This window comes from Salmo salar, chromosome ssa23 (assembly GCF_905237065.1).
Source record: "Salmo salar chromosome ssa23, Ssal_v3.1, whole genome shotgun sequence".
NCBI lineage: Eukaryota > Metazoa > Chordata > Actinopteri > Salmoniformes > Salmonidae > Salmo > Salmo salar.
The window spans coordinates 30,423,185-30,437,601 of record NC_059464.1 but is presented as its reverse complement, the minus strand read 5'-3'; the positions used below and the strand labels follow the sequence as shown (position 1 = coordinate 30,437,601).

The following is a 14,417-nucleotide window of genomic DNA, read 5'->3' as shown; positions in this document are numbered from 1 at the left end:
ACTTTCAATTGATCCATTTTAGGTAATAAGCTTCTAGTGTTAACGTGCAGAAAACCCAGGCTTTTACAGGAGCAGAAATCAGTGAAGCAGATATCAGAGCACAAGTCACAATTGGGGCTAGCAAAGGTAGAAGGGCCAGGATGTACATGCACATTTCCAGATATCATCAACAGTAATACAATCAAGGCACGGCATAGGAGAGGGGAGCTCTGCAGTGCTGATTTATGACATCTGAATGTGCATCAGACAGCAACAAGATCATATTGTACAGCAATTTCATCAGGTAACATTAATACAAAGCCGGCGAGAGGTGGTTAGAATGGGATGGGAGGCCAAAAGTCTGTGTAACCAATAGAGAGTCAGAGTCCCGAGTGTAAGAACAAACATAGTCTGTCCCACTGGGTAAAGCAAGTTCGTAGTCAACAAAGAAACTCATCTCATATGTATTCTATACTATACTGTATCTTAGTCCAATGCCACTCTGACATATATCTATATATATTCTCAATCCATTCCTTACTTAGATGTACGTGTTTTTTGGGTATATGTTGTGAAACTATTAGATATTACTTGTTAGACATTACTGCACTGTCGGAGCTAGAAGCACAAGCATTTCGCTACACCCGCAATAACATCTGCTAAACACGTGTATGTGACCAATAAAATTTGATTTGATTTGATTTAGGTGGAACCCCTGAGGAGATCAATTTGCTCCCCCTGGTCCCAGCTCTTTCATGAGGGGTCAATAGGGACAGACGAACATCCTGGATTTAATGTCTATGGTCCCAACAGCAGGGGTCCTGCAAAGTTTCTCTAACAGGGTGTCAAAAACAAACAATGGGATGAGTTCTGTGTTTAGGTCATGAGTCAGTGATTTACACCTGGATCAGAAGGATGTGACCATAATAGCCTGCAATAACTGTTGTTAGTATCTGTGAATATAAAGTAATTCAGTTTATTGTTATATTGGAGGTTGAATGATAACAATAAAGTGCTGCTCTTGTTCTTAAACCTCATGATGGAAATAGGCTATATTATCACAAATCACAAGACAGCCTATTTATAATACTGTATGACAAGGCCTACAATTATTCAAATGTATAGCCTATCACACTATATACTGTAGGCTACCAGATTGCATTGTGACTGCACGTTTATTGATGTTGCTTATTTGTTTTACTAATCTGGTTATTGAAAGTAATATTGTTCATCAAAACAACATTGACAGTAAACACAATGGTATAGTTATTGAAGGGAAATATTCTGATCACCTTCATGAGTCACAAATACCAGTAAACTTGCCAATGAGGGCAACCTATAGTAGTACAATTAAGAAAGAGTGGGAGTTAAAAGGCTGAACGGAAAAGCGTCAACATCTAGGCCCAATGTGGAGAGAGAAAAACATCTATGAACGGGTTAAATTTCAGTCATACGAAGCTTTGAGAAGTAGAAAATATGTGAAAATTCCTCCGCCGCGGCGACAGAGAAAAATAAAAGTAAAATTCGAAAAGTGGAATTCTAAAACAGTTCCACATTTACAAACACTAAAATATCTCAGTAATCAATTTGTAATGCAATGTTGATTTAGTGAGTGTCAAGTGTATCTTCAAATGTGCCGACACTCATATATACTGCTCAGATAGATCCTTCTCTGTAACTTCTGCGGAGGAATAGATTTTCCTCTTAGTGACTTCAGTGACGAGGTGAGGAGTGAAGAAACTGACTACAGTGCTGTTGTCTTTTATAGGAAAATAGAAACAAAAACGAAGATTTTAAAGAAAAAACAGACGTGGACGAAACAAGGGGAACGGGGTCTTTATTATTTTAACTTCGTAATAGTATTGTTCTTGACGACACATTTAGAAGTTTAGTTCACCTAACCGGAGACAGAGCTCAGCCTCGCGCTGGCGACTCTATGTGGATTTTACAGAAAATATGGGCCAATTACCCGTTTTCTCTTCGGGCAAAGTATTAGTCATCGTCGTCTGTTGCGTTAGACTTTCTTTGGGTAAGTTACTGAGATAAGTTTTGCTTTTGATACATTTCTATGACCTAAATCGTATTCTCTCGCTAATGACTTAGCATCAGTGCTGGCATGGGGCGAAGCATCTGCACACGCTTCTGCATAATAACAGGGGCTGATTAGGCGACTTTTGGATCCAAAGTAACACATGTCGATATTAATACTTTGTCACGTGCCTCTTATGCATCAGTTTAGTAACTTTGTAACAAATAAAGTAGCCAGTAGCAGCTCGCAACAAGGTGAAGAATGGGAAAAAGTTACAGCACAACTGTACTTTTTTTTTGGCAGTTTGTTCTTTAGAATACATTGTATACGTCTATCTCAAATCTAGTGTAACCGACAGTACACGCACAGTATCAAGTAAGATTTGTGGATGGTGTTTAATTAGAAATTAAATTTAGTTGCAACAATTTAGCTATTGACACCTATGCTCGATGTCTCGCAGCGCTGCCCATATGTTAGTTAACCAGCGCGCTCGCCCAATATAGTTAGGGTGAATGGAATTCAAAATGGTTTTGTTGTGTTAGCTACAAATAAATATATATTTTGTAATTTGAGTTTGGAGTATAGATTTGACATTTTTGTTCTTCTTTTGTTCGTTTTTTGGGCGTGTTTTTAATGCTTATTGCTGATTGGCTACTTTTGACTCATTTTTTTATGACAACACAACTATAACATGACATATTGATGATAATCACAATTATCATAACTCTAACAGTAGTATTATTAATCAGTACTTTTAATCGTTACACAATTAATAATTGGGCTAATGGCAATGATATCCATACTGAAATTGTTACTATTACCATCTGCTCTGTACTATTATTGCTCCTTTTGTGATAGTTCCCAAATTCATCAAAGTACTGCTACAGATTCAGTCATAGCACAGAAATGGTGGTTAATAGCAAAACACATGAATTCCAGCCAGGTAAGAGACATTAACATAAAAGTGATTACATGAGCCATGTTTCTGCCTCCACCTCATGATCGTAATTTCTCACGTTTTGGACAGAGGATTGACACACAAGAACACAAGACAATGTAAAGCTGCTGCAGGCAGGAGAAGAAGTGGGTGGAATGTTCCTGTTGGTGTTTCACATTCCTCCCTCTTTCTCTCTCTCTGACCCCTCATGCTTTCTCTCTCTCTCCCTCTCTCACACACACACTCACTCACCCATCCACTCTTACAGCATAGAAATCGGCTGTTGCCTCCCTATTGTGTCAAGCAGATGATGTCCCTTGAGGATGAAGCTTTGACTTTTTTGTGGCACACGACGTGGTGCTGCCTGCCTGCCTCCACTGCGTGGGTCCATGGCTGCATGTATTTACTCAGTCCTTACAGCATGCCTGTGCAATGAAAAGCCCAGTGATTGTGCCTGTTACTGCATTGCTTGTTCTGCAGTCTGACCCATGCTGGAGCATGGTGTGAAATGTGATTTATCTGTGACATGCTGCGCCCTCCACGTGGAACACAAGCTTCTGTTTATTGACCTGCCTGCATTACTGAGCTGCTGAGCACTGGCTCTTCACAATGCCAGTGGAGGGCACAGTGGTCGCAGCATCAGTTCATCCCAGCTCAGTCCGCCTCCAGACAATTGAAATATTTTTCTGTGTTTGTTGATTCTTCTTCTAACCCATTCTCCTCCCTAAGCTGTATGTACATATTAGAAGAAAACACATGTTTTTTTGCCTGTTTCTTTTGGTTGTTGTCGTAGTAAATTACCTCAAGTTACAGCAGCAAAGAACAGCTGTGTGATAAGAACGGAATAGGAGTGTGCTCCAGATAGGATTTTAGTCGAGTGGAGGCGATCTGATGCAAAGGGGGGCTTGGTGTGGTTAATGGGAGGTGCTGCTGTGAAGAGTGGGGGTGATTACAGAGAGTTGTGACTGCACTGTTGAGCAGGTTAGCAAATGAACAGAGAATTAAGATGTCCTACATTCCTGCCCCAGCAGAGCTCAATAATCCTGGAGCCATGAGGGCAGAGCGCTGGTGCCCATGTCCACAGCTCTACACTACACCCCAGCACTGCAGTGTGAAGGCCACTCCGCCTGCAGAGGATGGCCCTCTGTGTACACAGATTTAGATCAGGGGTGCTAATTCTTCTTCCTAATTGTAACAGCAAAGTTATCATCAGGACTTTACTGTTGCTATTGGAACTGGGCAATTTGTCACCTCCCTCGTTCTTTGTGACCTACTAGTCCTAGTACAAACCCAGCTTGATGTTGATGCTGCTGTTTTTGTGGGCCACAGACATAAGTAACCCTTGGGCAAAGTCGTTTAGCTTACTTTTTGTGCATGCTAAGTCAACTAGGAGTAGTACTGTTGACCAATCACCGACGAAGGGGCGTAGACTTCGGTTACTGAACTTCGACTTGCCTCAAGATGTTTTTTTGTGTGCACAAACTGCTGAAAAAAACCTTCCAAAGACAAAAATTAACCAAAACCTCACACAATTGAGTCATAATATATGCACAAACTCTTTCAATTTGGAAGCATACGGTGAGCTTTAACCCCAAATAAATTAGCCTATGATATTAGTGCACATCCAGGGAAGTTTATCCTATTGATTTAAAATTTTTTTTTTTTTACGATTCTGCAATCCAATAATTATTTATTTAACTTATTTTTTGGTACTTTTAACCTTTTCTCTCCCCAATTTTGTCCAATTTGAAGTTATATTCTTGTCCCATCGCTGCAACTCCCGTACGGACTCGGGAGAGGCGAAGGTCGAGAGTCATGTGTCCTCCGAAACACAACCCTGCCAAGCTGCACTGCTTCTTGACACACTGCTCGCTTAACCTGTTGGGGCCACCCCTTCCCGTTCGGATCCCGGTAACGGGATTGCTTGACAAGATACATGGCGTGAAATTCAAAACAGCAAAAATCGAATAATTTAAATTTCTCAAAACAATCAACTATTTTACACCCTTTGAAAGATAAACATCTCCTTAATCTAACCACGTTGTCCGATTTCAAAAAGGCTTTACGGCGAAAGCATAAAGTTAGATTATGTTAGGACAGTACATTGACAAAACATTACACACAGCTATTTTCAATGCAAAGACAGGCGTCACCAAAAGCAGAAAATCAGCTACAATTATGCACTAACCTTTGACAATCTTCATCAGGTGACACTCCTAGGACATTATGTTAGACAATACATGCATGTTTTGTTCTATCAAGTTCATATTTATATCCAAAAACAGCATTTTACAATGGCGGTGATGTTCAGAAAATATTTTGCCTCCAAAACTGCCGGTGAATCAGCGCTACAATTTACAAAATTACTATTCGAAAACATTAGTAAAATATAATATTGTCATTCAAAGAATTATAGATTAACATCTCATGAATGCAACCGCATTGGCAGATTTCAAAATAACTTTACTGGGAAATCACACTTTGCAATAAACGAGGTACTATGCTCAGAAAAATAGGCTAGGCGATACAGACTAGCGCCATCTTGGAGTCATCTAAAATCAAATATACTATTGTAAATATTCCCTTACCTTTGATTATCTTCATCAGAAGGCACTTCCAGGAATCCCAGGTCCACAACAAATGTTGTTTTGTTCGAAGATGTTCATAATTTATGTCCAAATAGCGCCTTCTTGTTAGCGCGTTTCGAAGGCTACTCAAAATGTACGAAGCGCGCGGAACATGTCGCCACGAAAGTATATCTTTTTTTATTTACGTTCGTTCAAACATGTCAAACGTTGTATAGCATAAATCTTTAGGGCCTTTTTCAATCAGAACTTCAATAATATTCAAGGCGGACGATTGCATTGTCTTACAAAACGTTTCGGAACGAAAGAGTACCCACATGCACGCGCATCATAGTAGTAATCGCCTTCCCCCTATGACAAACTTTCCAGGCTTCTCGTTCAGTCAGTTTTTACAGGAGAAGACTCAAACCACTTTGTAAAGACTGTTGACGTCTAGTGGAAGCCTTAGGAAGTGCTAAATGAATCCTAACTCACTGTGTGTTTCATAGGCAAAGGCTTGAAAGTGATTCCACACATCAGATTTCCACTTCCTGTTAGGATTTGTCTCAGGGTTTTGACTGCCATATGAGTTCTGTTATACTCACAGACACAATTCAAACAGTTTTAGAAACTTTAGAGTGTTTTCTATCCAAATCTAATAATAATATGCATATTCTCGTTTCTGGGCAAGAGCAGTAACCAGTTTAAATCGGATACGTTTTTTATCCGGCCGTGAAAATACTGCCCCCTAGCCCCAACAGGTTTTAACCTGGAAGCCAGCTGCACCAATGTGTCGGAGGAAACACCATACAACTGGCATCCGAAGTCAGCTCGCAGGTGCCGGGCCTGCCGCAAGGAATCGCTAGAGGGTGATGGGACAAGGACATCCCGGCTGGCCAAACCCTCCCTAACCCAGAGGACGCTGGGCTAATTGTGCGCCGCCTCATGGGTCTCCCAGTCACGGCCAGCTGTGACACAGCCTGGGATCGAACCCGGGTCTGTAGTGACGCCTCAAGCACTGCGATGCAGTATCTTTGACCACTGTGCCACTCAGGAGGCCCCTGCAACACTATTTTTAACAATAAAATATAACAACAATAGCTTAATTGTCAACCCAACATGCATGACAATCACTGGATTAGGTTGCACATGAGAATATTTAGAATCACAACATGAAAAGATGATGAAACAACTTACTTCTTGAATACCATCTCAGTAGACTATTGAACTTTTTAACAAATCACTGCGAATTACGCTATAATATGATACTCATTTGTTCTATTGTGTGACGCTGTGGAAAAAAATTGGTGCAACCAAATCATGGGCTGGTGCCACGTACTGAAAACTTAGTGGCACCAGTGCCATCAGGGGAAAATGTTAGTCTGGAGCCCTACCATGGCAACTGTTTGCTTGTCGTCTGTTAGATATGGCTGCACTGTCGGGAACTAGAAACACAAGCATTTCGCTACACTCACAATAACATCTGCTAACCATGTGTATGTGACCAATAAAATTTGATTTGTTTTGCCAACGGATATAGGCTATAGCAATTCCAGGAAACTGGGCTACTTCCTCAGTTGGTGCGAACAACTTCCTGTCCTCTCCAATATGGGACTGGAGCCTGTGCTCGGGGACGCCCATTCGTGTGCACTCTTTTGTCAGTGTTTCGTAATTACTTCCCCATCTCCTCAGTGATTAGTTCAAAGCCAAATCCGTCACTCGTTCCCTCTCCGCAATCAGACTCAACTAACAGAGCCTCCCCTCCCAGGGTTTTGTAGTGGATTCAGTGACAAAGCAGTGGTGTGTGTTGAGGGAGGAACCAACGTGTGCCAGCCAGCTGCACAGCCAAATGCCAAAGCCCATGACCCTGACTAGACATACTCTTCGTTTGTATGTCCTTGCTCTGTTCTTAAAATGGACAGAGAACAACATACAGTGCACAGAGACAAAACGAGAGGGAGCGAGCGAGAGATTCACTTCCATTTCTACGAATGTTGGGATTCCATTGTCTAGCCCACACAGTCTGTCTGACCACAGTCACACATGCTCCTTCTCGCGCCACTACGTGTGTAGTGGAGTCATCATTACTGGCACTCTCTCTGTATGTGTGTCTGGCCTACTAGCCTGGCCTGAAGGACGATGAGTATGTTTTAGTCGTCTCATCTGTGTGTTAAATACAATTTGCCCCCCCCCCTTCAACCAACCCCAATTTCCCTGTTTTCCTTAGCCGCCTGGTTCTTATCATGTCTACAATCATAAGAAAATTCCCCTAAACCAGCTTTCACTGATAGAGTAGGAGAGCCTCCATTAGGGAGAAGAAAGAATGTCAGTTGTAGTTACAACAGGCTGGTAAAAGTTATCTGTCAGCGGGGTCTGTGACGCGTGGTGGTATTGTTTGTTTGCTTGTTGCGTCTGTGTGAGAGTGGTGGGGCCGAGCTGCAATGGGGGGATCCTCTCCTCCCTCCCCACCCTCTCCCAGAGCCCGGGCTGGTGGCCTGCTTCAGAATGGAAATGGAGTAATTAGTGTCAGCCTGTCCCAAATCCTGTGAGATCATTACGTCTGGCGTTGTGACAGCGTGCATGTATGTGGACTGGAGCTCGTCAAATCAGTCAGGGGAAAGAGATTTCTCTGCTGCTCACTCTCTCCTCACCCTTTCTCTCCCTGTTGCTCTTTTTAGCACTCCTCCTTATACTATTTTGATATCCTTATCCTCAGTTGCTCATTGTCTACTGTCTTTCTTTACCCCTGTATATTTTGCTTCCTGCTTTCTGTCTATTTCTCTCCTTCGTGTCTGAAAAGTTAAGAATTGTGGCTGGCTGGAGCAGTTTTTTTTCTGAAGTATTTCCTATTTAATGAGCCAATGTCAGTAGAGAGAGTGAAACCCCAGATGCGAACTTCACTGTTCAATCATGTGCATATTTTTGCCACCTCTTTTTAACCACAGTGACCACCAATGAGACGGCATAGGAAAAGTATGTCTGCTTCTAGAGCTTCCAAATACATTTTAGGCCTAAGTACTGTATATAATTTCTTGACATGCATTTTCATGCAAATATCCCATTAATAATCAATGCATAGCCTATTTATGCCTATAGGCTAAGCTATGTGCATTAACCTCCTATCACAAGTTAGCCTTGAATGATCAGTCATATGGAGATGAAAGTGAAGGATCCACACAGGGTGTGACCTCAGTGTGATCTGTGATGTCTTACAGTCTCGTAACATGAGTAATGGGGGGTATTATGTTCGTGGTCAGTCATCATGCAAAGTCACACATGATATCACAGCCTAGCTGTATGCAGCACAGCAGTATCTGGTGTGATATGTCAGCTGATATTTACTGGCCTTATGACATGTGTCTCTTGCCTCAGGTGTTCCAGGCTCATTCTGTTGCTCTAAATTGTAGTGTGGTTGTGTTTAATACCATTGTTCCTAAATTTGATTTGAACCAATAACCACTATGATTGACTGAGTTTATATCTGTGATTCTTGGACCTTGGAGTCTGATTCCAACCAGCACTCGGTTGTTCAAATTACTAGGCTTGTCCTTTAAAGTAGAAGTAGCTCCAGATGTGTGTGTGTGAGCGTTCATGTACTTCTTCCTTTCAGAGTGGTGCATACAATATGTGACAGTCTTGTCACAGGAAGTAGTGTTAATGCTGAGCACACTTCCTGTGCATTGATGACGTGGCTGTCATGTGAGGATTGGCGTTGCTGTGCAGTCATTTGACCTGCCCTTTCTTCCAGGAAAGAGCACTGTGTTTTGGGTTTCCCAAACTCGGTGCTGGGGCCCCCCCTGGTTGATTATGACAGTGAACCCCAGGCTAAGATTCAGACTAAGTTAAATCAAACATCAATGGAAGAAAAGCGGGGGGGAATTATTTAAAAAAAGAAGTATATTCTTTTCCTTCACATATTCTTTTCCTTCCTGTTAAAATGTATATATTTAAGTGGGTGCACGATGGTTTGAAATGCTGTCAGCTTTTTTCATACCTCGAGTTTAATCAACACTATCAGCCCACATATTAAATTGATATTGGCAACATCAACATGCTATTTGGCATACCACCACTAGGCTTGGGCGGTATCCAGATTTTTATATTGTCATACAGTCCTTATCTTTTCCTGGGATTTATGGAATTACTATCATAGCACACAACGGTGTGCTAAAAACGCAATAAAAGCCCATTGGACGTCTCTTACCGGAATGCTAACAAAATGTACACAAACTAATAGCAAAATCACAAAGACAATTAACAAACTAATTGCAAAGACGTGCAAATCCAGCTCATTAAGTTGTACAAGCGTAGCTAGTAGCTACCGAATGTCGTTTTTAGTGAGTGTGGACATTTTACAAGTGAAAGCGAATGAGAAATTGTACAAATTAACAAAATTGTGATGCATGCGTTTCTGAAGGAATAGCAGCATGTGTACATGGAGCAGAGGGGAGAAGAACGGAGGAGGGGGAGAAAACACTAGTAGGTATCACAAGGAAAAAATTGGAGCTGTCCAGGCAACTCATCCAGAGCTCTTTGACTTCTGGCAGAAAGGCATTATAAGATATCTGATGGCAAACATTTAGTAGTGAATTGCATACAAGTGAAACGTCATCACCTCATGTGCGCAGCACAACGGAGACTTGACGATAGATATAGAACGCTATGGACGTCTCCCGTTGTGCTATTTCCAAACAAACACGTGACTGGTTCAACTGTTCTGGGGAACTACGGTAAGCTTCATAATGTAAAATAATGTGACGGGTGAAATGAAGCAGATTGCGTACTTCATCTCCTAACATTCTGCACAAATTGACTGCAGGTATTCATTAATAAAGTAGATACAAAACTTCAAATAAATAGTTTTGACGGTATTAAAAAAAACATCCCTGTGACTTTTTCCAAATACCCCGGTATACGGTATACTGCCCAAGCCTAACTACCACCTGGTATGCATCAGGAGCACTTGAGTGCCGTCTCTGGTTGCATCCTCCTCACACAATAGAGGAAGTGTTTTTATTTTTCTACGTATTTTTTTCAACCTTTATTTTGACAGGGAAGTCATGCTGAGCCTGAGTGTCTGACTAGCAGTTTCCCAGAATCCCCCCCCCCCCCCCCCTGCACATATATATTGTTTTTCTGCCCTAGTACTACACAGCTGATTCAAAATATCAAAGCTAGATGAAGAGTTGGTTTGAATCAGCTGTGTAGTGCTGCAAAGACCAAAAGGTGCAACGGGGGGGTCCCAGCACTGAGTTTGGGAAACCCTGACATAGATGAGACGTTGTGGTCTCTATCAAGGCTCACTGATGTCTCTGTCTGCTGCATGTTCACTGGCTGGCCCATGTGGCTCTTGTAGTTTCCTATATTAATATGATCACCTGGGGTTGGGTGGCAGGAGTGGTAAGATGTGCTTGAGTTTGGATGGCATAAGACTGAAATATATTAGGATTTTTTTTAAATGCATGTTTTCAAGAGGATTCTGAATAAACAGATAGATGAAGGCCTATTGGAAAGAATCACTAAAGTTATTCATCAGGTTGTGTGTTCTTGACTGACGTGTTGTATTCCTGTCTGTTGCAGCTCTCCAGTGTCTGGATGCTGTTAAGCCATGTGTCAACAATGCTACGTGTGCCACCTTCACCAACGGGACAGGATACTGCAGGTAAGACTGGCTTGGCCGAGGAGAAACCCTTCAGGTGGTTGTTGGGTCCAGTACCAACCCAAGGATCACTGAGTAATAACAATACTGGCAGCCCCACCAAAGCATACTTCCACCTCCAAGCTGTTTTTTTGTAGAGATTACGGGGATCTCCCAAGTCGTACATTTTCAAAGGAGTCTCGTGTTGCCAAATTAATCAAGACTCTTCTACTGTATTCAATGGTTGACTGTCTAAATCCAGATTGGGTATTGCTTTTTAATGTTCTATAAAGGTCTGCAATTATTTCGGTTTGTCATGATATATGCCTAGTGCCTTTGACAGTGCTTGTAATTATGAATTTACTTAGCATAGTAAGAACGGACACTCCCAATCTATACACCAATTATAGAAACACACAGCTCGGTCATGAACCTATCACGTTGCATGTAATGGGATGTGAGTCACGCTCTGTTTCTGTTCCCAGACCTGTGGAATCTGAAAAGTTTGCTGCTTCCGAAATAAATAGAAAACATCTAGGCTATAGTCAATGTTTTCAATTCAACTGTAAAACAAATATGTTCCCCTACAGGTGTATGGAGGTTATTATTGGAGCCCTATAAAGTCTGCTTTATGTTTTTCCCAAATTGTTTTTTCCATTTTTGTTTTTCCAGGTTTCATTTTTGGGGGGGTTTCGCTCTCAAAATCACATCTTTTGGATGTTTTAAGTGCTTAAACCCCATCAGGAGACCACTTTTGGGGTCTGGGAAAAATCTAATAAATGTAGATGCCCTTTAATTCAACTGAGCACCAGCAAGAGACTTGTTTGGTTAGCTGTGTTTCTGTACCACACATGTAATTGCAGAGTTTGCTAAATAAATCGCCACTGGATAATCACATTTTATTGACTACATGGACCGAATACAACAGTTGTAGACTTTACCGTGAAATGCTTACTTACCAGCTCATCCACAACAACGTAGAGTTAAAAAGTAAGACAAATATTTGCTAAATAAAATCATAGTAACAGAATAAATAGTCAACGCACGGGCATTCCTGTGTGTTGCCTCTTCAGAAAGTTGAAGGAAATAAGAATCACTGAATCATTTTTGAATGTCTTGGGCAAATTTAATACATGTAGTAAGTTGAATACATTATTTGATTTCATACTAAGTTCAATACATTTTTGAATGTTGTTGAATTCCGTTTTAATGTCTAGATTCCGTGATTCCGTCTGCGTTCTCCGCTTTATGGATTTTATAGGATCCTACATTGTGTTCGCCTCTGATGTAGAACAAGACACTGACCTGAGCTAGGCCTAGCTTTCACCATCAGTGGTTGTAATGAGAGTGAGTAGGAGGACAAGTGAGCCCAAGACAAAGAACACTGAACAGACCGCTTGAGTCACACACTGGTTTTAACGGTGACTTGTGTAACTGGCTGACTGCCCCAGAAGGAAGTTTCTCTATTATCTATTTGAATTCATTTAATCCTTTGTCCCATATTGGGCAGCGGGTTGCTCCTCCTGAAGAGAGGAGTCTTTCAGTCCAAGGCCAGTTGGGTGACAGAGGAGGGCAACTGTTAGACTGATTAACCAGTCAGACGGCGCACACACAGTCCCAGATCCCTCCCTCCTGCCGGCCCGCTGGCTAACCTCAAGAGTCATTGTGTGAAAATCCCATTATGTGTTTATTAGACTTCCAACATATTAAGGCAAGCAGTGAAAAAACAGTGCCTGGTCCATCCCCCTCAAGACAAGTGCAATTATGGACTGTGCAGCAGCCCAGGGGTCAGAGTTAATTATAACGACTACTGTTGTGTTGATATGCTGTCTTTAGGACAAGGCCGAACACTGGGGGACGAGGCATGTGCTCCAAGACAGATTGATGGCTGCCAGTTGACTTTTGTGCAAAGGGAACAGGTGGATACAGAGAAGGAAATAGGGGAACATTCAGCTGATGCTTAGTAATGCTTTTTTGTGGAGGTGACACCCAAGCACTCATTTCTGTCTGTCTTTTTGCTTACTGAGAACCTAATGAGAGAAAGATGAGTCTGGGAGGGAGAGGCTGGCTGGCAGAGCAGGGTGTGTTTAAGCTGTTGAACCGGTGGGACTGCAAGCCTTCAGCCAGGGTGTGAGAAAGAGGCGTGTGTCACCACTGTGTGTTTGTGTGTCACTGTCTGTTGAGCCTGGGCTTTTGTTAGTGCCCAAGTGTACTTGTAAGTCAGAGCAAAGTGTGTTGATCTTTATTTATTATTTGATATATTTGACATGTGATAAGCCCACAGAGGGCCAGGGAGATGCATGTGATAATCTGAAGGACCCAAAAGGGCCACTTGATGTCTTCAGAGAAATTACATCAAATCCTTGAGTTATCAAAATTCTGGTAGTTTACTAGTAAACTTAAAAGGTTTCCAATTAAACATATTTTGTATATGTATATATGTGTAGGGTATATATATATATATAAATATACCCTACACAGGATAGAATTTAGCTTGGGGCAGAGAGAGGAATAAAAGAGGGAGTAAAGAGGAATAAAAGAGGGAGTAAAGAAAGGAGGATGTCTCTTTAGCAGTAATTTGAGGAGAGTATCTCAGAGCTGACTTGTCACTGATGAGAGGTGTGGGAGGGGAGAGAGGGGGATGAGGAGGAGAAAGAGGGACAGAAATTACCCTGTCACTGCCCCTTCCTCATCACTCTATCAATCATCCCTCATTCCGTCGGGCTAAATGCCTCTGGACACATCTCACCTGGCCTCTTAATCCTTCGCTCTCTCTCTCCCTCAATTGATCCCCCTTTTCATTATTTCCACCATCTCTTTCTCTTCATTTAACCCCTCCACCCTACTTTTTGTCTGTCTCAGACCCTGAAATCCTCTGTTACCCCTTGCCTTTGCCCCACTGACTTAACCTCACCAACCTTTCTACCCCTGTCTATATATGTCAGTTCTCTTTCGTCATGAGCTTGCCCTAATGAGAGCCATGATGTAATTTCCTATCCCCATTGAGCCTCCCATAGCCTCAGGTGAAACAGGAGAGAACCAGAAACTCCAGCACAAGGGAGGAGGGAGAGCTGAGTGGAGGAGCACTGCGTTAGCTTAATCTCTCTCTCCCTCACTCCTTTCACTGCAACCACTCCGTACCGCTTCTCCTCTACTCCAGCAGACCAGCACACACACAACCACAGTAGCTGATAACACACACTGAGTGGCCAGGCAAACCCATGACCAAAACCTGAGTTAACCTCTTACATCTAGACGTTCCGCTAGCGG

General features: G+C 42.1%; 1 protein-coding gene across 3 annotated transcripts in view; it reads left to right on the top strand.

Moving 5' to 3' along the window:
• The first annotated feature begins 1,624 nt into the window (after positions 1 to 1,624).
• LOC106584380 (neurogenic locus notch homolog protein 2) overlaps positions 1,625 to 14,417 on the top strand; it is a 58,201-nt gene continuing 45,408 nt past the window's right edge. For all 3 annotated transcript variants that reach the window (XM_014169622.2, XM_014169621.2, XM_014169620.2), the window contains exons 1-2: positions 1,625 to 2,008; positions 11,090 to 11,171. In XM_014169622.2, coding sequence (XP_014025097.1) covers positions 1,936 to 2,008; positions 11,090 to 11,171 — 155 coding nt within the window. In that variant the 5' untranslated portion in view covers positions 1,625 to 1,935. The remainder of the gene's footprint in view (positions 2,009 to 11,089; positions 11,172 to 14,417) is intronic.